We start from the raw sequence: 27,415 nt of genomic DNA, 5'->3' as shown, positions 1-27,415 counted from the left end.
AAACTAATTTAGATAACCATGCCAGTGCCAGAGGCGTAGCGACCCTTCCCGGCGCCCGGGGACATACTTTCAATTTGGCGCCCCCTCGGGAGCAAATTTTCGATTTGCACCCCCCCTCGAACTTTTCATTTGCACCCCACCCTCAAACTTTCGATTTGCACCCCCCCCCCCCCTCGAACTTTTCATTTGCACCCCCCCCCCTCAAACTTTCGATTTGCACCCCCCTCGAACTTTTCATTTGCACCCCCCCTCAAACTTTCAATTTGGCGCCCCCCCTAAGGTCGGCGCCCGGGGACATATGTCCCCCCCCCTCGCTACGCTACTGGCCAGTGCTGAAGCGCGGGGCCTCTTCAAGCGCGGGGCCTAGGGCGACCGCCCCCTAACGCCGGCTCTGCATACTATTACTAACATATCATATCAGCATTTTTGCTATAACTTGCAAATCAAATATAGTGTGCACTATATAACTACGCCAACGCAAAAAAATATTAGCCCCTCTACTTCGAAAACTTACACACAAGATCCAGTGTCCGTATTTATTAGTTAACTAATACAAATATAATCATGCTAAATTAGAATACAATTATGATTTACGAACAGATAGACTTAATCTTTTGAAGCCCAAGGGGAGCGAACTGCTGCAGCTACATCTCTGCACCGCACTAAGGTTTGAGCATTTCTCGTTAGTTGAGCTCACGTACACACACCAGCCCTTGCCTCTCCTTCTACTGGCCTTATCCAAGATTCTTTAGACCGGCTCATTTTTCTTTTCCCCTGGTGGTTCCTGTCTGGCACTTGTGTCGCGATGTTGATATCTTCTCCTTTATGTCGTCCTCTATACATCCTCATTTGTGGGCTTTAATATCCCCGTGTATCGAAGGTTATTTGGTGGATTTCCAAAAGTCTACATTGAACATTTCGTCTGACCGTCTATCTTATCAGTATGGCTTGATTGAAAAACACGATGAACTATACAAGATGTAATGCTTAATTAGCTCATACACACACACACACACACACACACACACACACACACACACATATATATATACATACTACATACATATATATATATATATATATATATATATATATATATATATATATATATATATATATATATATATATGTGTGTGTGTGTGTGTGCATCACATTCAACGTTAATAGATAAGACATGAAGTGTGGTCTTGTAATTGCATGCATTAGAATTAGCAATAATTAGTTTGAAGTTATTTTCTGTAGTCCACTTGTTCTGTGTATCAGAATGTTTGATACAGCCTTTGTGCCACCCTGGATTAGCTGAATATGACCACATTGTAGAGTACTGAACTCTTGAAAAAACATCGAGAAACAATGATAGTTTGTTTACAGAAATATGTCTATTTCGATCATGACACTTGCATAGATGTCTATGTATTTATTTTTAGATTATAGATGTATGTACTGAAGTGTAAAGATATTGAGGTAGCCCCCGATAGAGATGAGGCTACCTCGAGTGGTTACTATTATTAAAGCTAGTTTAAATATGCAGGGTAGTTGCTACTATATATTGTCTAGTTTATTTTGTGTTAATTTGCCAATTTAAAGCTAGTGCCACTGGGTATGTATGGTAACCATAGGGTTAGGCGTTCTAGGCAGAACTGAAGAATCATAGATCCTCAATGAGCTTCTCCAGCAAAATCTGGTACCTGGCAATAGTAACTGTGCCAGCCAGAGGAAGGGGCAGCACTTTCCCTGCTAATGATGCAGAAATTTAAATTATCGAAAAAGGTGTAACTTTTTGGAGATTTCAAAACATTGGGCGCCAACGCATTATAGTAGAAATCGCCAATTCAATCAATACTTGACACAGAGGGAAAAGAAATTCATTGAAAGTTTCAGTGTAAAAACTTCATACAACTTTCTGTGTCGAGGAACTATTTCCCAACCGGTTGGTTTAGGTAGATTTCTTCCCCGCCTTCAAATTCTTGGTTGGCATAAATTTCCTGATCTTCCTCATGGTTTACCGTCTCGTTGGAATAAATCTCTTGCTGATCTGTTCCGTTCGCGTCTTCGTTCATGTATATCTCCTGATCGTCACACATAGACGCGGTCTCTTGCTGTGGCGGGACGTCGCTGCGCATGCGTGGGGTGTTAGCAATGGCGGAACTAGGAAATTCGTAGTTTTCCGGTTCGGGGTCAGCCGTGTTGGCGTAGATGCTGTCGGTGGCGTTGATCTGCTGGAGGATGGAGGCGGTGTTGGCGTAGGTGTCGTCAGCGGGGAGATCTCTTCTCATCGGGACAGGGGAGTAGGACACCGGGTTGGTGGGGGACGGGAAGGCAAGTGCATCGTAGCTGGGGAGGAGATTTAGATACAAGTTAACACACGGACAGTTGGGTGGAGATGTATGAAGTTAGACGGGGCTTAGAAAGAATGATATTGCCTTTTTGGGTATGTAAAGAGATAGTCTCGAGTTCGAATCCGGGTTCAAGTTACAGAGGCGTAGCAACCCTTCCCGGCGCCCGGGGACAAACATTCAATTTGGCGCCCCCCCGGGGGACAAACTTTCAATTTGGCGCCCCCCCCCCCCCATCCGGGGTTGGCGCCCCCTCATATTTTTTAATATTTATAATGCAAATCTGCAGCTAAAATGAGCTTTTAATTTTTTTTCCAACCCATTTTGGCGTCTCCTAGGGTCGGCGCCGGGGACATATGTACCCTCCCCCCCTCGCTACGCCTCTGTCAAGTTAGTGGAACGTCCCTGAGTCCACCAAGCTCTGATGAGTACCTAACTCACGTTAGGGAAAGTAAAGGCGGCTGGGCATTGTGCTAACCACATTATACCGGCTGGGTGAAATGTGTCATCTGAGAACCATTCATAGTTAAACAAAAATACATTAACAAATTTCAAGAAAATAGCATTGTATATAGAACTAGGCATACTGCCTAGCTTCGCTTAGGTTTTCAAAAAAATTAAGGAATTGAAGAATTAATCAATAGGTGATTGGCTGCTATCTTAAATGCTTAGGGCCTAAATTTATACAGTGGAGTAAGTTCATGGTGCACAGATATTGATGGAATATTCGCAAACTTATCACTCGCACGGTTATTAGAACTGCAAGGGTTTTCTCAATAGTATCAATCAAATATTATAATAAATTAATTTCGCAATTAATTTTTACAATTTCAGTACAATGCAAAACTTAATTTATAACAAAATATTTATTTAAAACAATGCTCTATTTTATGTTTTTTGTTTTTTTCTTGAAAAGAGAATACAAATTTTAAAAAAATCATTACATTAAAAAGTTACTTTCCCTGTTCATAGACCAAATGACCAAATCTCGTATAATGAGAATTTCACTCGCGGTCACTTTTTAGCCCTCGTCGAGGGCTTTGAGGGAAACCGACAGTTTTCCCTAAAGGTCAAGCCATTTACCTAAGAGCATGCAAAAAATTAGCCACATGTAAAGACGGTAAGTGCCCTCAAATCCGTTTTGAAATCACCCTCTGTTTTTCCCATAAAATACAAAGATTATATAGGGAAATACGACTGGTCAGTTTTGACCCATTTAACGAATTTTCCCGGACATGGCGAGTTTTTTGTGACACCCCAAGGCGTTCTCCTACCACCTCACAAAATTTCAAGGGGGGTCGTCGGAGGAAATTTTTTTTCGTAATAGAGCTCATATAAAGAGAATTTCACTCGCGGTCACTTTTTAGCCCTCGTCGAGGGCTTTGAGTAAAACCGACAGATTTCCCTAAAGGTCAAGCCATTTACCTAAGAGCATGTAAAAAATTAGCCACATGTAAAGACGGTAAGTGCCCTCAAATCCGTTTTGAAATCACCCTCTGTTTTTCCCATAAAATACAAAGATTATATAGGGAAATACGACTGGTCAGTTTTGACCCATTTAACGAATTTTCCCGGACATGGCGAGTTTTTTGTGACACCCCAAGGCGTTCTCCTACCACCTCACAAAATTTCAAGGGGGGTCATCGGAGGAAATTTTTTTTCGTAATAGAGCTCATATAAAGAGAATTTCACTCGCGGTCACTTTTTAGCCCTCGTCGAGGGCTTTGAGTAAAACCGACAGTTTTCCCTAAAGGTCAAGCCATTTACCTAAGAGCATGCAAAAAATTAGCCACATGTAAAGACGGTAAGTGCCCTCAAATCCGTTTTGAAATCACCCTCTGTTTTTCCCATAAAATACAAAGATTATATAGGGAAATACGACTGGTCAGTTTTGACCCATTTAACGAATTTTCCCGGACATGGCGAGTTTTTTGTGACACCCCAAGGCGTTCTCCTACCACCTCACAAAATTTCAAGGGGGGTCGTCGGAGGAAATTTTTTTTCGTAATAGAGCTCATATAAAGAGAATTTCACTCGCGGTCACTTTTTAGCCCTCGTCGAGGGCTTTGAGTAAAACCGACAGTTTTCCCTAAAGGTCAAGCCATTTACCTAAGAGCATGCAAAAAATTAGCCACATGTAAAGACGGTAAGTGCCCTCAAATCCGTTTTGAAATCACCCTCTGTTTTCCCCATAAAATACAAAGATTATATAGGGAAATACGACTGGTCAGTTTTGACCCATTTAACGAATTTTCCCGGACATGGCGAGTTTTTTGTGACACCCCAAGGCGTTCTCCTACCACCTCACAAAATTTCAAGGGGGGTCGTCGGAGGAAATTTTTTTTCGTAATAGAGCTCATATAAAGAGAATTTCACTCGCGGTCACTTTTTAGCCCTCGTCGAGGGCTTTGAGTAAAACCGACAGTTTTCCCTAAAGGTCAAGCCATTTACCTAAGAGCATGCAAAAAATTAGCCACATGTAAAGACGGTAAGTGCCCTCAAATCCGTTTTGAAATCACCCTCTGTTTTCCCCATAAAATACAAAGATTATATAGGGAAATACGACTGGTCAGTTTTGACCCATTTAACGAATTTTCCCGGACATGGCGAGTTTTTTGTGACACCCCAAGGCGTTCTCCTACCACCTCACAAAATTTCAAGGGGGGTCGTCGGAGGAAATTTTTTTTCGTAATAGAGCTCATATAAAGAGAATTTCACTCGCGGTCACTTTTTAGCCCTCGTCGAGGGCTTTGAGTAAAACCGACAGTTTTCCCTAAAGGTCAAGCCATTTACCTAAGAGCATGCAAAACATTAGCCAGATGTAAAGACGGTAAGTGCCCTCAAATCCGTTTTGAAATCACCCTCTGTTTTTCCCATAAAATACAAAGATTATATAGGGAAATACGACTGGTCAGTTTTGACCCATTTAACGAATTTTCCCGGACATGGCGAGTTTTTAGTGACACCCCAAGGCGTTCTCCTACCACCTCACAAAATTTCAAGGGGGGTCGTCGGTGGAATTTTTTTTTCGTAATATAGCTCATATAAGGCGCCGGTCAGTCGAGGTCAGTTTTGACCCCCTCCCCGTGGACTTTTCGGCCAACCGTCACCGGCCCTCGTGTTCTATCGCCCCAAGGCACCATCGTGCCAAATTTGACGCGCCTGCGGCGCCGGGAAGTGCCCTATCGGGCGCCCGACCACTTTGCTTTATATATATAGACATCATTAATGCGACTGAATATGATGACGATTTAACTTTTGATATGTACTCAAATGATTTCAATGTTTAATGAAATAATTACCCAGTCTAATTGTTTTCCAGCAAATAAAAATAAAAACCTCTTTTCCGCATTGGTAACACTTTGAATATCATATGGGGATTGATTACTAAACTCGATTTGGTTTTTTAGAAATTTTGTGACAATGTGAGATGACGGGGGGGGGGGGGGGGGGGGGGGGTGTGTTCAGATAGTGTGACGTCACAGTTTTGCATTTAAAAAAAAAGTTATTTTACAAACTGAATTTTAACCGTTATTAGAAAACTGCTTTAATAAATTGTGATAGAAATCGATTAAGAAACTATATGTTAACCGAGTTCAGTCTTTATTTTAGAAAACATTTCAATGTTTGAAAATAAGACCACTACAGTTTTGATGGGGGTTCTATGGAGGGTAGGTCTGGCGTTTTTAGACGATGTATGAAGGAGGGGGCCGGGGGGGGGGGGGGAGGGAGAATCGTAAAATAATAATCATTAAAAAAGTTTTAAAAAACCCACGTTTTCTGATTGAACTAAAAAGTAGAAAATAAATGCTATACATCACAATAATGTAAAAGTTATATTACTATTGATTAGATAATACTATTGACTTTTATTAGGGAGCTTGTAGAGAGTCAACAGTATTAGAAACTGTAAGAAAATCACGGCGCCCCACGTTTTTGATCGCTTATAGTAGAGTGATCGCTTGCATTATTGTGATGTATAGCATTTATTTTCTACTTTTTAGTTCAATCAGAAAACGTGGGTTTTTAAAAACTTTTTTAATGATTATTATTTTCTACTTTTTAGTCTTTGTCTGTTTGTTTGCATTAAAATCTTGCTATCGATTTTATCTTTTCACTTTTTTTTTGGGTAAACGAAGACAACTCGTAAAAAGACAACTCGTAAAAAACACGTTGTGTGAATACGTTACTGACTAGAACACATAGATTTGAACCCATGTCGAGAGGGATAGCAATCGTGTGCCCAACCACTCGACCATATCGTCTCCCCCATACTGGCCACCAGTTGTTACGGTTGTTTGTACACAAATTACAGTTACTGGGTTATGTCCCTTTTTCCCCACGTTTTTACTACAACGAGCCGACCCGTGAAAGCAGCCTCCTCTTAGTTACCTCCTGTAAGTTTAAAGTCGGTTCAAACTAAATTATCTGCCCCTAATAGCCGTCACTAAACCTGGCTGTACGGTTTGTAAATATTAACGTGACCACAGCTCAGCAGACCATGTGGGGGTGAGGTAGGGTGGTAGTGATAGTGATAGAGAGAAAGAGAGGGGACTGTAAGGAGGCGCTTGCAGCTTGTTTTCTAATGGCTCGCAGAGGAGAATTATATATATATATAGATTATATAGCGGTCTAAAATGCTCAATAAAATGTTTCCATGGATCAATTTAGTAATAATAACAATTGAATATTCTAATGTCATCCAAAACAAAGCTTCCCTGAAAATTTCAGCGCGCTAGCTAACTGGGAAGTGCCAGAAATTTCGATCGCAAGATTTGATTGGAAAGACAAACAAACAGAGACGAAAGCAAGTTAAAGAAAACGTGGGAAAAAGACTGACGTTGATATAATACATGTTGTGGTTTTAGTTTGAGTGTAAGACTCACCTCTCCCCGCCAGTGGGTGGGGGTGGGGCTATGGGCAGTTCGTCTAAATCCTTGCTCTCACTTCTCTGGCTGGCGCCAATGCTGGCTGGAGAGGGCGGGGTTGGGTGCTGTAGGTTATAAATAGATCAGATAAATTAAATTAGGTGTTAATTAAGTGTAAATATGTGAGCGACATTAAAAGAAAGTCAAGTAGGCTACATATTTTAAAATAATTATAGAAATAATGTAAGGTTACAAATATACATACACACAGCCCTAAGGCTATCCAGATCTAAGGCATGGCTAACTCAAATTATGGGATAAATGTATCAGTGCCTAGTGTCTACTAAAAAAAAATTCTATTGCCGACGACAAATTAAAAACGTAAATGTTTTTTTTTTAAAAACTTTGTAAGACCTGTCTGAGGAATTGCTAAAACCTACAGGTCAGACATCAACTATTTGTGTTCATTAAATGTTGGGTACCAATTTTAACTGAGTGGGCTCAGTAACCTCCTATATCTAGATTCTGTCTAGACCAACATGAGTACAGTAAGCACTCGCTAATGGGAATATGTGCTTGCTTATTTTCATGGCACTACAACACGGTGTAAAAATAAAAATCAACACAGTGACGTCACTTTACTTACCTTTTCCGTCGGGTCACGTGTGTAGCGCGTGATTTGGTCGTGCGCGCGCTGTATGCTTTCCTCGTCGATCTTCGTCAGGCTGGGCGATGACGTCGATTGGTCGAGGGTCAGATTCTCCAGGCCAGAGCTCTGTGAAAATACAAGACATTCAGTTACAATTTACCCAGGCTTGTAGCATTCAGTCTAGCCCCGTAATGTAGCATATATATATATATATATATATATATATATATATATATATATATATATATATATATATATATATATATATATATATATATATATATATATATATATATATATATATATATATATATAAGGTTATGTACAATTTAATTTAAATCTAAAATTATACTTAACGTAATGCAACCCGTATGCTAAACAAAAATGTTCTTACACTTGTATGTAGATCCTGCCTTCGTCTTCTCTTGCAGACACAGATGATGATGACGATGATAACGACCACTACCACCAGCCCACCTACGACACCTCCCACCACTGGTCCCACGATGCTGGCCTTGTCTTCAGCTGGAGTAGGGCGACATGTGTTGTTGACCAACAGGGAACCAGCAACACACTCCGTGCAGTTTCTAACTCTATTTACTAACTCACAATGCTTGCAGTTTTCTATATTGCAATGCTTGCAATACACTTTTGGTATCGTTGTTGTTATTGTCGCTGCTGTTGTCTCATTGGATGCAGATGTTGTCTCATTGGTAAAAACTGTGGTTGTTTCGTTTGTTGCTTAAAATAAAATAAAAAACCATTATTCATAAATAGTCTACATAATCTTTATTCAAAATCAGAGATGTAGTAATCTACAATACCTAATTTACTAACGTCGCATATCATAAAAAGCTACCTATTATATATTTAACGAAAATCATTTATTTTCTACTTTTTAGTGCATTATTAAATTAAAGCATGTAATTAAACGTTTTTTATGAATTTATTTTTCAGTACTTTAAATTTTTAAAAATTTAAATAGAGTTGCATGACTAAAAACCATTGCGCATCTGATGAACATGATAACGCGCGTATAATAGTGCGGAATAGTTGGATTAAGATTAATATATTAATTGATATAAAATAATTAGGCATTCAATTAAGTCAAATTTAATGTCAGATTGCATTGTCTTAATGTCTTGACCCACGTTCCAACTTCGAACCATATCTGTCAGTTAGAAGTGCCCAAAATTACGCTCGGGCATTTCGATCTAGACAGACAGGCAGGACGAGGAAGCAAGTTAAATAAAAGCTTGTGTTAAAAGCTTGTACCAATATAAATGAATTAATGGCTCAGGACGAAATGGGTATAAAACTTACTATCTTGCTTGACCAGACACTCACTGTGTCCAGTTAACAGAAAATAACCATCCGGACAGTTAGCCAGACACTTAAAATAACACGCTTGTGGGTTATTGCATACATTTTCACACCGTAAGCAATTCTGTAATTTGAAAAACAAAATAGTTACACAATTAAATCACACGGTTATTAGAATTAACTCCAATTATATTAGACCATGACAAATATCAAATTCCTCAGTCATAAGTATCATCGTAAAAAATTAGTAAAAACGTTTTATAAAAGCTCTTTTATATAATAGCTATCCGTCGGTACTCGTTACACGTGATTATACACGCCAATATTTTTAATCTTATACTTGTTTGAGAAAAATATTTTATAAAATAGTTACTGGTCAGGACGCATTCTGCGTTACTACACGTTGAACGATATTAGTGACACAGCAAACAAATAACTAATATGAATCGAAACATTATCAACTTCAATAGCGGGACACACTATATTGAACTAAAATCAAACAAATAACAGGAAGACCCCACCAGACAGATCCCATTATAAAGACCCCACCAGACAGATCCCATTAAACAGATCCCATTATACAGACCCACCAAATAGATCCCATTATACAGATCCCATTATACAGACCCCCACCAAACAGATCCCATTAAACATATCCCATTAAACAGATACCATTATACAGACCCCACCAAACAGATCCCATTATACAGATCACATTATACAGACCCCCACCAAACAGATCCCATTAAACAGATCCCATTAAACAGATACCATTATACAGACCCCACCAGACAGACCCCCACAAAACAGACCCCACCAGACCCCATAAAGACTGACCCCACAAGACTGACCCCACAAGACTGACCCCACCAGACAGACCCCACCAGACAGACCCCACCAGACCCCATAAAGACTGACCCCACAAGACTGACCCCACAAGACTGACCCCACCAGACCCCATAAAGACTGACCCCACAAAACAGACCCCACCAGACAGACCCCACCAGACCCGATAAAGACTGACCCCACAAGACTGACCCCACAAGACTGACCCCACCAGACCCCATAAAGACTGACCCCACAAAACAGACCCCACAAGACAGACCCCACAAGACAGACCCCACCAGACTGACCCCACAAGACAGACCCCACCAGACAGACCCCACCAGACAGACCCCACCAGACAGACACCACCAGACAGACCCCACCACACTGACCCCACCACACAGACCCCACAAGACAGACCCCACCACACTGACCCCACCACACAGACCCCACCAGACAGACCCTACCAGACAGACCCCACCACACTGACCCCACCACACTGACCCCACCAGACTGACCCCACCAGACTGACCCCACAAGACAGACCCCACCACACTGACCCCACCAGACTGACCCCACAAGACTGACCCCACAAGACTGACCCCACAAGACAGACCCCACAAGACAGACCCCACAAGACTGACCCCACAAAACAGACCCCACCACACTGACCCCACAAGACTGACCCCACAAGACAGACCCCACCACACAGACCCCACCACACAGACCCCACCACACAGACCCCACCACACTGACCCCACCAGACAGACCCCACCACACAGACCCCACCACACTGACCCCACCAGACTGACCCCACAAGACTGACCCCACAAGATAGACCCCACAAGACAGACCCCACAAGACTGACCCCACAAGACAGACCCCACCACACTGACCCCACCACACAGACCCCACCAGACAGACCCCACCAGACAGACCCCACCACACAGACCCCACCACACTGACCCCACAAGACTGACCCCACCAGACTGACCCCACAAGACTGACCCCACCAGACTGACCCCACAAGACAGACCCCACCACACTGACCCCACCAGACAGACCCCACCACACAGACCCCACCACACAGACCCCACCACACAGACCCCACCACACTGACCCCACAAGACAGACCCCACCACACTGAACCCACCAGACAGACCCCACCAGACAGACCCCACCACACTGACCCCACAAGACAGACCCCACCACACTGAACCCACCAGACAGACCCCACCAGACAGACCCCACCACACTGACCCCACCACACAGACCCCACCACACTGACCCCACCACACAGACCCCACAAGACAGACCCCACAAGACAGACCCCACCACACTGACCCCACCACACAGACCCCACCACACTGACCCCACCACACAGACCCCACCACACAGACCCCACCACACAGACCCCACCACACAGACCCCACCACACAGACCGCACCACACAGACCCCACCACACAGACCCCACCACACAGACCCCACCACACAGAGCCCACCACACAGACCCCACCACACTGACCCCACCAGACTGACCCCACCAGACTGACCCCACCAGACTGACCCCACCAGACTGACCCCACCACACAGACCCCACCAGACTGACCCCACAAGACAGACCCCAATAAACAGACCCCACAAGACAGACCCCACCAGACTGACCCCACCACACTGACCCCACCAGACCCCACATATACCACCATGAAGCAGACGCCTGTGTTCCCGGATCTACCCTAGAAAAAGACCTCCATCACTTCTGATCTTGTCAAAAACTTGTCGAACCAGTTTCACCAAAAGTGCTAACAGGGGCAGATAATTCCGTCAAGGTAGGTAACTCGGCAGGCAGGAAGTGAAATGATGGGGTGAGGAAACACGCCACATCACGTACCAAACACAAGGGATGGTGAAGTGTTGTATGCACTTGGATCTCATACAGGACAAGGAAGATAAAAGTAACAAGAGTTGCGTTCCTTGTACGTCTTTACCGTTTGTTTTATTAAAAGAAATGGACACGACGTATGGAGATAATGAATATCTTCTTTTTAATAGACGAGCCGGCCCGCGGCATAACATACGCCGCTATTTAGTTGTTGTTTTTTCTACTTTTCAGTAATTCATAATTTGTGAATTCGACAGTACCAACGCTGACACTGAAAATATTTCTTTAAAACACTATAAGTAGCTCGTTAAGGACCATAACCCCCCCCCCTTCCTCCCCCCCCCCCCACGTTTAAAATCGCTTCAAACTAAATTATCTGCCCCTAATAGCCGTCACTAAACCCAACTCCACGAAGGTAAACATAGCGTGAACCACAGCTCACTAAGATCATGTATGGGTGGGGATGTTAGGGAGCGCGCTTGCAGCTTGTTTTCTAACGGCTCGAAGAAGAGAATTATATATATAGATTCGTATTGATAGAAAGTACGTTGCGTTTTAAATAAATAGAAAATACGTTAAGTTTTATTAAATAGTTTTATATTGGTCTTGATCTAAAATACGGATCTTTTTAGTATATTAATACAAAATACATCATTTGAAATAGATTTATATTGACAAAAATACATTAAACGTTTTTAGTTGAAATCTATGAATAAACTTTAAGACAGGCGTTCAAGAATCACATCACGTATTAGTATTGACTGCATGTGTGAGATTCATCCCTTTGAACCTTGTAGGTTTAGAGTGATGGTATATAGGTACAGTGTTAAAATCCTGTTTGCGAATGCTGGGTCTAAATTTAGCATTGCGTTTGCTTTTTAACGGTTTTTAAAACGGTTAAATAAATATTTTATAAGGTAAACTTCCCCATTCAGAATGAGCGAACCATAAGGAAGATGAAGTAGAGTTCGGTTCGCAAGAATGACTGGTTTTTTCAGCATTATTTCCTGCCGCCTTTACTTTCCCTAACTTGAGTTAGGTACCAATTAGAGGTGGATAGACTCAGGGACGGCCTGTAGATCTAAACTCGAGACCTTCGGACTCGCAGTTGAGCGATCTACTTCACTATCACGCCATTCCATGCATACATTTTATAATTCTTTTGAAATTATCCTCATTCGAAGATTTTCTACAGTATTTTGGAATTAATTACCTAAATATGTTTTGTTTTTAGTAAAAATAACTACACGAATCCAACGAGTGTGGGTTTGCCTTTACAGTTTAAAAGTTTGCTCATACAAAACATACATGATAAGTTAGTGGTCGAACTGTACGGACAAGATACATCATTGGATGAGATGTATGGACAAGATACATCATTGGATGAGATGTTGGGACAAGATACATCATTGGATGAGATGTTCGGACAAGATACATCATTGGATGAGATGTATGGACAAGATACATCATTGGATGAGATGTTTGGACAAGATACATCATTGGATGAGATGTATGGACAAGATACATCATTGGATGAGATGTTTGGACAAGATACATCATTGGATGAGATGTTGGGACAAGATACATCATTGGATGAGATGTTCGGACAAGATACATCATTGGATGAGATGTATGGACAAGATACATCATTGGATGAGATGTTTGGACAAGATACATCATTGGATGAGATGTATGGACAAGATACATCATTGGATGAGATGTTTGGACAAGATACATCATTGGATGAGATGTTGGGACAAGATACATCATTGGATGAGATGTATGGACAAGATACATCATTGGATGAGATGTTTGGACAAGATACATCATTGGATGAGATGTTCGGACAAGATACATCATTGGATGAGATGTATGGACAAGATACATCATTGGATGAGATGTTCGGACAAGATACATCATTGGATGAGATGTTCGGACAAGATACATCATTGGATGAGATGTTTGGACAAGATACATCATTGGATGAGATGTTGGGACAAGATACATCATTGGATGAGGTTTTAGACAAGATACATCATTGGGTGAGTTTTTTGGACAAGATACATCATTGGATGAGGTGTTTGGACAAGATACATCATTGGATGAGTTTTTTGGACAAGATACATCATTGGATGAGTTTTTAGACAAGATACATAATTGGGTGAGTTTTTTGGACAAGATACATCATTGGATGAGTTTTTTGGACAAGATACATCATTGGATGAGTTTTTAGACAAGATACATAATTGGGTGAGTTTTTTGGACAAGATAAATAATTGGATGAGTTTTTTGGACAAGATACATCATTGGATGAGTTTTTAGACAAGATACATCATTGGATGAGTTTTTTGGACAAGATACATCATTGGATGAGTTTTTTGGACAAGATACATCATTGGATGAGTTTTTTGGACAAGATACATCATTTGATGAGGTTTTTGGACAAGATACATCATTGGATGAGGTGTTTGGACAAGATACATCATTGGATGAGATGTTCGGACAAGATACATCATTGGATGAGATGTTTGGACAAGATACATCATTGGATGAGATGTATGGACAAGATACATCATTGGATGAGATGTTCGGAGAAGATACATCATTGGATGAGATGTATGGACAAGATGCATCATTGGATGAGATGTATGGACAAGATACATCATTGGATGAGATGTATGGACAAGATACATCATTGGATGAGATGTTCGGAGAAGATACATCATTGGATGAGATGTATGGACAAGATGCATCATTGGATGAGATGTATGGACAAGATACATCATTGGATGAGATGTATGGACAAGATACATCATTGGATGAGATGTTCGGACAAGATACATCATTGGATGAGTTTTTTGGACTAGATACATCATTGGACGAGCTGTTCGGACAAGATACATCATTGGATGAGCTATAGAGACATTCTCGTAGAAAGAGATAAGACTGCATGGTACCAAATGTCTTGCAAGAACTAAACAATAACAGGGAAATAACTCTTACCTCTGGTATATACATGGGGGTAGTTGATGTGATGGCAGTGGTTCTGGTAGTGGTGGATATGACGGATGTGGGTGTGGTTGTGGGTGTGGTAGGAGATGTCGTTATTAAGGTAGTCGTGGGCGTCTCCTGCCCGTTTGTGTCGCAGCTCAGCAGAAGTAAGACCAAGGGGACCAGAAACCGTTTTAGTTCAGGCATTGCCGCCATCTTGGTGGTGATATATTCCAAGTAAGGACGGGTGGAGGGAGGTGGGGTTGAAGTTCGTCACGCTCCAGTGAAGCTGCTGACAAGGTTTCTCTGTTCGTGACGTTTCTGTAATATATTCATATTTATATTTAAAAAAAAAGCATTCGGGAAAATTAAAATTTTAAGCTAGAAAATTATTAGTTTATCACAACAAGCGTATTCCATCTTCGTTCTTAATTGTAATGTTGTAGGGGTGGGGAGGGAGGAGGTAGGAATTGCTACACGAAAGTGTTACGTGTCAGCATGTCATATGCAGGATTTTAGCCTGCTTTTCTTTCTCGGTTTGCTTCCACAGCCTATCTCCATCAAAGAGCAAACTAAAAAGCAAAAGTTATTTGATTTTGGAGTTGTCTCTCCTAGATGGGTTGCTGTCCCCAGATATTGATTTTCATCCAAGTGTGGGTTTGAATTTGGGACTTTCGGAGTTATCAACCATGAGTTATCACACTCAATTAAGAAGTACCAAAGGCGCATTTCATTTCACAAGATTTTTCATGGGTCTGTTTATTGGTGGTACAATTACTAAAGTTTCACACTCTATTAAGAGATAAATTTATTAGCACTTTCGAATATCCAATTATTTTCGCTGACAACGCACGATATAGTTTCTTTTAATCGAATGTAATAATAAATTCGTCGTTGAAATTTATTGGGCTTTGTCCGTTCCATGACTTTCTTTAATAAATTTTAAGAAACAAAACGCTTTTTACCTTTGTATCTTCAATGTTTGTCTTAAGATTTATTTACACGTTTAAAATATGGTTTTTATACATTTTATACTTGTTATGTCTACATAGTGCTTGAGAATATGGCTTTAAAAAAAGAATTTTATACAACTTTTTATATTGGAATTCAGGAACTTAACACATAATACATTTTAAAAATGTTCATTAGTATGAATAATTTGTGCTTGAAACTGTTGAAATATTCTAGGGTCTATCAAACAGAATTTTATTTTTGTCGGTTGCGTTTAGTTTTAGTTTTTAACTCTAAAAACTATGCAATCCTATGTTAAAGTGAAAATGTTTGATGCAGTTGAATCTCTTGAGTGGTCAAGTGGTTTGGCAACATTTAACTAGATCAAGTGTGTGTAGGAACTACACAGGAGTGAGTTGTTTGTGTTAGGTTTCATGTGTGTGGGGGTTTGTGTGGAAGTTTTGGTTGCGGTTTGTGTGGAGGTTTGTGTAGAGGTTTGTATGGGAGTTTGTATGGAGGTTTGAGTGTAGGTTTATGTGGAGGTGTGTGTGTAGGTTTATGTGGAGGTTTGTGTGGAAGTTTATAGAGGTTTATTGGGAGGTTTGTGTGGGGTTTTGTATGGAGGTTTGTGTGGGGGTTTGTGTGGAAGTTTGTGTGGAGGTTTGTGTGGAGATTTGTGTGGAGGTTTGTTTGGAAATTTGTATGGGGGTTTGTATGGAGTTTGTGTGTAGGTTTATGTGGAGGTTTGTGTGGAGGTTTGTGTGGAGGTTTGTGTGGGGGTTTGTGTGGGGGTTTGTGTTCAGGTTTGTGTTGAGGTTTGTGTTTAGGCTAGTATGGTGGTTTGTGTGGAGGTTTGTGTGGAGGTTTGTGTAGAGGTTTGTGTGGGGGTTTGTGTGGAGGTTTGTGTGGAGGTTTGGTTGGAGGTTTGTGTGGGGGTTTGTGTGGAGGTTTGTGTGGGGGTTTGTGTGGAGGTTTGTGTGGGGGTTTGTGTGGAGGTTTGTGTGGAGGTTTGTGTGGGGGTTGTAGAGGTTTGTGTGGAGGTTTGTGTGGAGGTTTGTGTGGAGGTTTGTGTGGAGGTTTGTGTGGGGGTTTGTGTGGAGGTTTGTGTGGGGGTTTGTGTGGAGGTTTGTGTGGGGGTTTGTTTGGAAATTTGTATGGGGGTTTGTATGGAGTTTGTGTGTAGGTTTATTTGGAGGTTTGTGTGTAGGTTTGTATGGAGGCTTATGTGGAGGTTTGTGTAGCGGTTTGTGTGTAGGTTTGTATGGAGGTTTATGTGGAGGTTTGTGTGGTGGTTTGTATGGAGGTTTGTGTGGGGGTTTGTGTTGAGGTTTGTGTTGAGGTTTGTGTTTAGGTTAGTATGGTGCGTCAACGTGCAAGTTTTACCGGATCCATCAATGATAAAAAAAGCTTACATGTTTTATTGTGAGTAAAGATAAAATATTTTTTATGTGGAACTACAATGCTGATTAAGCGTACACAGTGGTAAGAATATGCAATCATACGTTTTGTAACAAAATCTGTGCTCTGGTATTCGTCTGATAATTTCATTGAACTTCCTGGATCGTCCGCGATTAGGCGATAAATATAATTGTTATGCAAGATTTATTGGAAGATATTAGTCTAACGGTTTAACGGAGAGACAGAAAGTTTTTAGCCCGAGGCAGATTTCCTGATTACGCCCCACAAAGAGGTAGATATTAAAAAAATAGTTGTGTGTGCGTGTGTGTGTGTGGGTGGGGGGGGGGTGTTTATGTAGAAAATATAAAAATTTAAACCCGGAAGGTAGGGTGTATGAACCAGCACTGTGACCTTTGTTACGCATGATAAACGTCATCTGACCTTGTAGATTAGACACCATTAGTCTTGGGTTATTTAAACAACACATTCAGAAAATTAGGAATTTAAAGCTAGAAAATTATTAGTTTAACAAAACAGTTTAAACATAATGACATCACAAGAAATTTAAACATTACATGACAAGAGTATTAAACACCACATGCCCGGAGGGTTGAACACTATTTGACGAGAATATTAAACACCAAAATGACCCTAAAGGTTAAACACCACAAATCCCTTAGGATTAAACACCAACTGACTCGGAAGAGTAAACACATTACACGCCACTGAAAGATGATCGTTGTTATGACATTTTAGATTGCTCGATATGTCATATGGGTGATGAACGACTTTTAAGGTTTTGTTTTAGTTCTACGTGAAGCTCTTGTTTGCATTATTTCCTGTAATAAAACTTCAGTTTACATAGCGGTTGCTTCGTGACATTAAGCTACAGCTTACATACAGGTATTTACTATTTTAAAGCTATAGCTAACAGACAAGCTTCTTCTTGTTATAAAGCTATAGCTTACATACAGGTTTCTTCCTGTTACAAAGCTATAGCTTAATGACAAGTTTCTTCCTGTTATAAAGCTATAGCTTACAGACAAGTTTCTTCCTGTTATAAAGCTATAGCTTACAGACAAGTTTCTTCCTGTTATAAAGCTATAGCTTACATACAGGTTTCTTACTGTTATAAAGCTATAGCTTACAGACATGTTTCTTCATGTTATAAAGCTATAGCTTAATGACAAGTTTCTTACTGTTATAAAGCTACATCTTACAGACAAGTTTCTTTCTGTTATAAAGCTATAGCTTACATACAAGTTTCTTCCTGTTATAAAGCTATAAATACAGACATGGTTCTTCCTGTTATAAACAGACATGTTTCTTATTGTTATAAAGCAACAGCTTACAGATACCTAGTTGCGTCATTTCTGATTGTAGAGGGAAAGATGTCTCGGGTTTTAAGATTATTGACATTTCTTTTGATCTTTTCGTCTTTAAAACCGAACATTTGATATTTTTAAAATCTTTTGAATAGATCTTCAGTAGATTCTTTAGTAGCTAATCTCGTAATTCTAGATTTGTGTGGTGAAGGTGGTTAATTACTGCTGAATGAAGGGAAATGTTGAATGTTAATGAATGTAGTGGGATAGTGTTGAATGTTTCTGAATGTAGTGGGATAGAGTTTAATGATTTTGAATGTAGTATGTATTTTCACTTAAATAAATATAATAAGATATTCTACTGAAACGAATTGGATTAAAAAAAAATTCTTTGAAGATATCCGATGCATTTTTCATAAGAGATCTCTAAAAAAGTGATTTAATATGCAAATAATGTGAGATTTTTATATAATTAAAAAACCTTGGCAGCATTTAAGCAGCAATTAGAAGCCAAATATTTTTAAATAATAAAATAAAAACACCATAATATATGTTACCGTAAATAATTTGTCTAGTCTATGCTATCAACGTTCATGGTTTAATTTTGGGTGAAGTTGATTTGAAGTATGATTCATTAATATATATATATATATATATATATATATATATATATATATATATATATATATATATATATATATATATATATATATATATATATATATTTTTTTCGGGGGAGGGGGCGGGGAAATGGATGTTGTTGAAGGGTGAGGATGGGGGTGGAGGTTGTAAAGCCTCCCCACCATTTCTTGTAAAGATGTCTGAAAAAACAACAGCAGCATTGACGGGGTCTGTTGAAGTTAAATGTGACCAAGTGATCACACAACAAAATGTGTTAGTTCCTTCCTGCTTGACTGCAGGCTACATCGCTCATTGCGCAAAGTGAAAATTACTCGAACGCTCTTTAGATTCATTTTTATTTTTTTAAATAGCTTTTTTTTACAATACATTGACGTGAATTAGTAAAGCTTTTTTTTCGCAGTGGGGGTTTGTGGAGTGGGTGAGGAGGGGGGGGGGGGTCACAACAATGTTGATGTGTTACATGTTTCGATAGAATATTTTATATTTCCAAACTTTGTTCCGTTTCTGGGAATGGGGTTTTCCCCGATTTAGTGTAAGCCGAACTTTGAGCAATGGATCAATATTTCACGGTCGGCCTACACACGGATTCAAACGGTACCTGTGTATGAGACAAACAAAGTTACGATTGTACATATTGTGTCATGGTTACTTTGTTTATCCACTCTCGCTTGTATTCCCTCGTTTGTTACATATCCCTCTCTCTCTCTTCCTCTTCCTCTCAACTTTTACCTCTATTCGTTATTTGCTTGTTTGCCAATTGCTCCGCTCTCAATACATTACCTCCCCTTCCCCAACATTATATTCCTTCTCTCAACATTACCTCCCCTCTTCAAACATTCGATCGACTCCCCAGCATTACCTACCCTTCCCCATATTACCTACCAACACAATATTACTTCTCTTTCCTAACACCACCTTTCATCTCCCAGCTTTACCTCCCCTCTTCCACCATTACCCCCCCCCTCCTTAACTACCTCCCCTCCCCTACATTACCTCCCCTCCCCCAACATTACCCCCTTCCTTAACTACCTTCTCTTCTCCAACATTATCTCCCCTTCCACAAATTACCTCCTCCCAACCACACTATCATAACAATACATTTTATTCTCTAATTAACAAAATTAATTTAATTAATTTACCACGTAACTGTCCTAACCATCGAGCTCCAATCTACGAACTCTCCACACCAATCACTAATAACCACTCGCCATCTCCACCACATAATACCAACTCAATGTTTTCTGATTCATTGTTTATTTCTAAGTGTTGGAATAGTAATCCCTTTTTTCTCCAATCCCCACCCCTTCGCTTAAGTGAAGGATTAGGCTAATGAGTTAATGTCATTCAGTTAAATTTAAGCTTCAGGTTAAAGCTAAGAGATAGAATCTATAGTTACTCATTTAGATCAAGGGTTAAGGGAATGACAAAAGATGGTTAGATTCTAGGACTTTTTTCAATGATTTTTTTTCCTGAATCTCAATAAATATAATTGTCGTTATATAACAGAGTAACACTGTCAGATTCTATTGGCGTGGACCATTGAGTGCACCGAACTAACATTTAATATCGGCAGTGATAGCAGTTACGTCTCTAGAACTGGTTGTATTTTTAAAAACTTTTTTTCTGAGTTACAGTAAATAAAACTATGGTTCTATATCAAAGTAAAGGTTCTACAACAGAGGACCAATGTAAACATCAAAAAAATTTGTATTAGAAGAAAATGGACTTACCTTGGTAAGGTCTAGGCTTAGGATCCAAACCAAATACCAGTTACGGTAGAATACAACGATGTACGTATCAATCTTGATTGTGTTAGAAATACGAACACAAAATATCTGTATGTACTAGATCTAGTCCCGGTACAGAAAAAATATATATGTACAAGTTCAGTATCGTGTACTGTATAGGTATAGACACAATTTGTATACGTATGTGTTACTCAAGTTAAAATATGTGAAAAAGTTATGTGTATGTAGATCTGCAAGTCCAGTATCAGTGCTAGAAATATACATACAGTATGTATATGTACACGTCCAGTATCGGGTTGCATATAGAGAAATTTACACAACATATATATGCATGTGTTAGTCCGGGTTAGAAATATTGGCGAAATATATTGGAACGTACTACTCCAGATTGAAATATGTGAAAAATCTATGTGTATGAATAACAGCTAGTCCAATATCAGAATCAAGAACACACTACACGAGAGTAACACGATGACCGCCTCTATGTCTCTAGTCTCACGTATGTGGTAACGTAGCTAAGACAGGTACACACGTCTATTCTAGGCCAGTGTTGTTATCCCATAGATCCGGACAGCTACATTACCTACAGCACATAATAGGCCGAATGGTAGCCGTCTTTATCTCCCCTTAGCTTACGTACAGTTACAGCGTTTTGAAACAGTTTGAATTCACTTCCTTCTTAGCGGGTGAGAGGGTGGGTGTGGGGTGGGAGGTGTTTGTAAGGATAAGAGGTGTGTTTTTGTTTGCAGACTTAGGTCCAAAAGTATAGGCAAAAGTTTTTCGGGTTTGTTTTTATCTTACCGGTGTAGATCTAGATAAACGAGATCAAATATTTAAATTGTGATAAACATTTCGTTTTCTTCCTTCTAAACCTAATAGAATTGTGAAGAATCGTTGGATAAGTCATGTAGTGGCTGGGTATAGGGCAGGCTTGGTGGTGTAGTCAGCAAGCTGAATGGGAAAGGTATATGATGATAAGGAGAGTTATATATTGTGGCAAATACACTATATATAAATATACACTCACATATATATATATATGTGCATATATAAATATAGTTATATACTCATATATCTGGTTACATACTCATATATATGTATACATACATATATATATATACACATAAACGAAGATATATATATATATATATATATATATATATATATATATATATATATATATATATATATATATATATATATATATATATATTTATATTATGTGTGTGTATGTGTGCATAAGGAGAGAGATGGCTGTATTTACAAACCATCAAAATGCAATAGTTGTATTTACACAACGAGCGTATAAGCCCATATGCCATATAGTTTGACGTATAATTAACTCTGGCATGTTTGAGTTGAGCTTTAGGACTACCAGCTTCTGTGTGTGTACATCAAAAAAATTGGTCAGGTCGACTCTCCAGCTAAACAGGATGTTGAAGGGAGACAGCACGGTATAGCGCTGGTAGAGGGAAGTGTAAACTACAGGCGGTGAAAAAAACAAATTCAGTAGGCGGCTCATTTTGTAACAACGGTAATTAATTTCCCACGCGGGAGTTTTGACTAATGAAAATTAAGCTGTGGTTTAATTTGAGATATGTTGAGTTAAGCGATAACAAGTTACGGATTTGATGGTTCGGGGATGGGGATGGGGTGGGAAGGGGGGAAGGATCTAGGTTTAGTAGGCACAGACAATAATGTAGTTCTATACATCAAGTATGTCTTCTTTTTTACTTTCTCTTATATATGAAGCAGAGAGAAAGTCTTATAATCGTGCAAAAAAAATATCGAGATTTTTGCAAACCTCGACGTTTTACAACCCCCTGAGTCGGAAAAAAAACATAGTTTTGCAATCTTGTCCGTATGTCTCTGTGTGTGTATGTGTGTGCGTGTGTGTGTATGTGTGTAAACACGATAACTTGAGTACCGTTACAGCTAGGTTGATCAAATTTCATATATAAGTATAATATCAAAATCATAGATCCGTTTCAACTTTTGTGCGATTTCCGATAAACGGAAGTGGAACTTTTTCTACTTTGAATTTTTCAAAAGCATATAACTTGAGTACTATTTCAGATAGATAAATGAAATTTCAAATGTAAGTAAAAATTCTAATTAACTGCCTTCAATAAAATTTTGAAAAATTTCTGTCGACCGGTAGTAGTAATTGTCGCTTTTTTGGAATTCTCAAAAAACCCACGTCAATTTATAAAGTACTAATACTATTCCGCACTATTATGCACATTTTATTTGGCGTTCACTTGGTGTGCAATTCTTTTTTCTACGTGATTTTATTCTATTTTAAAAAGGTTAAGTATTTAAAATTGATTAAAAATCATGTCTATATCCCGAGTAGCCATCCGCTGTTGATTCATATATTCAAAAAAGTTTAGGGGAGATACTCCCGGTTTATTTTAGCTAACAAAAAGTTTATTGTATATATACATATATAAAAATATATAAATAAATAAATAAATAAATATATATATATATATATATATATATATATATATATATATATATATATATCATATGTAAATACATGTATAAATATAAATCTATCTTTCTCTCTCTCTCTGTCTCTGTCTCTCTCTCTCTCTCTATATATATATATGCCTATATATGCCTCTCTCTCTCTCTCTTTATATATATATATATATATATATATATATATATATATATATATATATATATTTATATATATATATATATATATATATATATATATATATATATATATATATATATACTGGCGTGCCCATTCAGGCGCGTTGCCGCGGGTTAAAAAAAAGTCCGAGGCAAATCGCACTCTCATTAAAACGAAGAACGTATGCGCCATAGCGCTCACGAAATAACCCGAGGCACCAATTTGCACCTTGCGGGGCGCAGCCTTTGCAACATTACATATTATTCTTCACAGAATTCTCCCCTTGAGTATTCTCAACAAACAACCAAGTTTCATGGCTATCAGATGAAAGGTGTTGCAATGCATAAAAGACAAATACATTCTGACGAAAAATATTAGGAGGGTTTCATCAATGCTTTACGAATCCTATATTCTTAGACGCGTGACCTTGTTTTCTAAAACTGAGTTATGTCAATGAACACAATGCCTGCGCTTGGATCATATATATCGGGACACGGGTTTAGTTGCAATACCGCCGAGAAAAAGCCACCCCTGCAATTTAAAATTTAATTTTTCGTTTGAAGCTCCCCAGGAGTATTCTCAACAAATTCCTAAAGTTTCATGGCGATCGAATGAAAGGGTTAGTAATGCATAAAAGACAAGCAGACAGACAGACACAAATTTATATGTATATATATATATATATATATATATATATATATATATATATATATATATATATATATATATATATATATATACACATATATATTGTTTTATGTATTGACAACAAAGTATTTTTCCACTAACCATTTGATCTAGTGAATGAAAACAACCTTGATGAAGTGAGTAACTGCCTGCGCCATTTTTTTGTTTTGTTTACTAAGGCCCTAGATCTAGTTTCAACACGAACTACGACGCTAAAAATAGCAACAAGTACCTAAGCAATGCCAGCCATGGACTGATCTAACTTATATACCGGGCATGGAGTCGACGGAAAAAATATAAATTACACACTACGGCTGAAATCAATAAAACACTTGAGATATCTTTACCTGTTGAAAACTGAATTTAACTACTTAAAAATCATATTTATAGCTGTAAAACCCCGAACTTCACTGGGGCCTATTTTATAATAAGCCGTGTGTTCCGTGGCACCTCATTGAATGGAGCTAATGCGTTTCGTGCTCTGAATAGCTCGTTGTTCAATGGTGAAATCGACAATTGAGGGGGATCTTTCAAATGAATTGGTGTTAAAAACCTTAAGTTATTTTTATGAATTAACGCTTTAAGTGCATTTATTATGAAAAGAAAATCAGCTTTGTGTAAAAACCTGGTAGTTATTGTATGATTGGCATACGCTTCAATGTACTAGCAGTTTTGTAAAAGATAGTTGAGTGCTGATCGATGTATTAATGCAGATATTAAATAAAAACTAGTAGTACTTGTTCATTAATTGGATTTGTTTTTCAGTTAAGACAAAAATAAATGTTTAGTAAACATTTAGATTTGTGTGTTGAATGGAAATAAAACTTTGGACGTGACGGTCAGATGAAGCAGAGTTCGCCTGATTTCTGTGACATCGTGATGTGACGTGTGACTTGTTTAAGTTGTGCTCAGCAGCCTTTTTATTTTCGTCTCGTGCCAGGTACTCGTCACGGCTGGGTTGGCTCACTTTTTCTTCTTTGTTCTTATTTCTGGTGTTGTTGGAGGTGACTAACTCCAAATTAATTAAGTATTACGTGTAAACATGTTACACGCCAAATTATAAAACTGTTCAGATGAGCTTTTAGAGCACAGAGGAGCGTAAAAGCTGCTAATGTTCATCATACATGACAAAATGTAGGCTACACCTTGAGAACTAGCATCGATAAAAGGGCCCTGTATAAAAAGACTGCCAAAAAAAATCGAAGTACTAAACGACAACAGGAAACTTGACAAGCAGAAAAGCAAATAAAAAGGTTATATACACACACACACACACACACACACACATATATATATATATATATATATATATATATATATATATATATATATATATATATATATATATATATGTATATACATATATATTTATATATATATATATACATATATATATGTATGCTTATATATATATATATATATATATATATATATATATATATATATATATATATATATATATATATATATATATATATATATATATATATATATAGATATATATAAATATCTTTGGATACATATAAAAGCCTATATATATATATACATACATATAAAGGCCTATATATATATTTATATGTATGTATATAAACATATATAAAAATATATATATATACATTTGTATACATATAAAGGCCTATATATATATACATATATATATATATACATATATATATATATATGTATAAATATAATATATATACTTATATTTATATACAAGAAATCGATCATGCATGACCCCCTTCTCTTCTCTTCCTCAGTCATGTCCCGTCCTTGAACCTCAAGACAAAAGCCAACAAAAAATTTCCACGGTTGATTTATTTTGTTTACGTAACCTGCACGTCAACCCTAAATCCCGAGTTCCACACGACTGCCCTCCAACCGTATGTTGACCCCCATGGCCACCCAAGCGTGAATGTTAAATTAAAAAAACGGGGAATCCCCGAATCTTATTTCGTCATGTCCTATAATATAAAAGCCTACTGAGAAAATGATATCTGTGTGAGATTTTTAAATTTTTGTATTCGGTAGCCGAGCTTAGAAAAACGATCACGATATGTTGTATCAATGGAGGATTGAGTGTGATTTGTATTCGGGGTGCACCTATCACAATGTATCGTGTCACCTATTCAAACAAATAATCCAATCACAACCAAAACTTCGCCATAACTATGAGGTGCCGTTTAAAAATAAATCGTCGGTTTAGTGTTATATTACTTCTTCCTACGTTTTGTCACAAGTCAGAGAATATAACTTCAAGCTGCTCCGCTAGGTCCCGATTAGCTTTTTGAAACAAGGATTGCCGTCTACAATCGAAATGAGGAGTTTAAATGTTAAGTATGTTGAGCAAGTTTTATCAACATTTACAAAATAGAGTTTTAGAAATGATAAAAAACAGCGAAAATAGAGTTAAAGATGACTCTTCATAATGCAAAATTGTGGTGTCACGCTTTCTGATTCCCTCACCTTTCACCGATAGTCACTGAATTTGAAAAAGGCATTTGGACCTTGAATATGGGCGATTACTAAACGTGTGGCGTCATGTAATTGTCTATTGATGAATGAGAAAGTAACCTTAACACAAACCTTGCTGTAACCTAGAGCTTAATCAGATCACTAACTTTTAAACCAGGTGAACACCTACACGTATTTGCGTATTGTCCGTAGGTCGGGCTTTCGATTTTCGCTAAAAAAAATATCTGTACCACATAAAACAAAATACCACCAGCTTAGCCCCCCGTCCTCCCCTCTCCAGGCACACCTCTGCATTAACCTCACACAAAGTATACAACATCCTTACAACTACAACTAAACAAGGTATAAACACAATACTATGGAAGCAAATCCAGAAAAGAAAGGCAGGCTGAAATCGGAGTCAATGACCTCAATGGCGCATAACCAGTTGACATGTATGACATGGTGATGGAGGCTTGGTCGATTCGGCTAAAGCTAATGGTTGATAAATTCGAAAAAGTCTCGAGTTCAAACCCTCTGGCAGATAAGGCTCGATCCCCTCCAACACTAAAAATTAAGAACGAAGAAGAAGAAGAAGCTCCCCGTCCTCCCCTCTCCAGGCACACCTCCGCATTAACCTCACACAAAGTATACAACATCCTTACAACTACAACTAAACAAGGTAGAA

At 38.6% G+C, this 27,415-nt stretch overlaps 1 protein-coding gene across 1 annotated transcript; it reads right to left on the bottom strand.

The window, feature by feature from the left end:
* Positions 1 to 1,146: 1,146 nt before the first annotated feature.
* Positions 1,147 to 24,396, bottom strand: LOC131952450 (uncharacterized). The gene is made up of 8 exons (XM_059315099.1): positions 24,376 to 24,396; positions 20,922 to 21,890; positions 14,888 to 15,196; positions 9,177 to 9,300; positions 8,248 to 8,594; positions 7,851 to 7,979; positions 7,223 to 7,329; positions 1,147 to 2,334 (listed from the first exon to the last, which is right to left on the bottom strand). Exons 3-8 carry the CDS (start codon positions 15,089 to 15,091, stop codon positions 1,917 to 1,919), a joined length of 1,329 nt encoding a protein of 442 aa, XP_059171082.1. The 5' UTR covers positions 15,092 to 15,196; positions 20,922 to 21,890; positions 24,376 to 24,396; the 3' UTR covers positions 1,147 to 1,916.
* Positions 24,397 to 27,415: the final 3,019 nt, after the last annotated feature.

This window comes from Physella acuta, unplaced genomic scaffold (assembly GCF_028476545.2).
Source record: "Physella acuta isolate Inbredline_101_S28 unplaced genomic scaffold, ASM2847654v3 ptg000873l, whole genome shotgun sequence".
Taxonomy (NCBI): domain Eukaryota; kingdom Metazoa; phylum Mollusca; class Gastropoda; family Physidae; genus Physella; species Physella acuta.
The sequence above is the reverse complement of the archived record's forward strand: the minus strand, read 5'-3'. Positions and strand labels throughout refer to the sequence as shown.

Bases quoted from the DNA above. Each gene is read 5' to 3' on its own strand.
- LOC131952450 (XM_059315099.1), bottom strand. From the start codon at position 15,091: ATGGCGGCAATGCCTGAACTAAAACGGTTTCTGGTCCCCTTGGTCTTA. The intron at 7,980-8,247 runs GTAAGAACATTT...GTATTTTCACAG, and splicing joins GGCAGGATCTACATACAAGT to AGCTCTGGCCTGGAGAATCT. The intron at 7,330-7,850 runs GTAAGTAAAGTG...TATAACCTACAG, and splicing joins CACGTGACCCGACGGAAAAG to CACCCAACCCCGCCCTCTCC.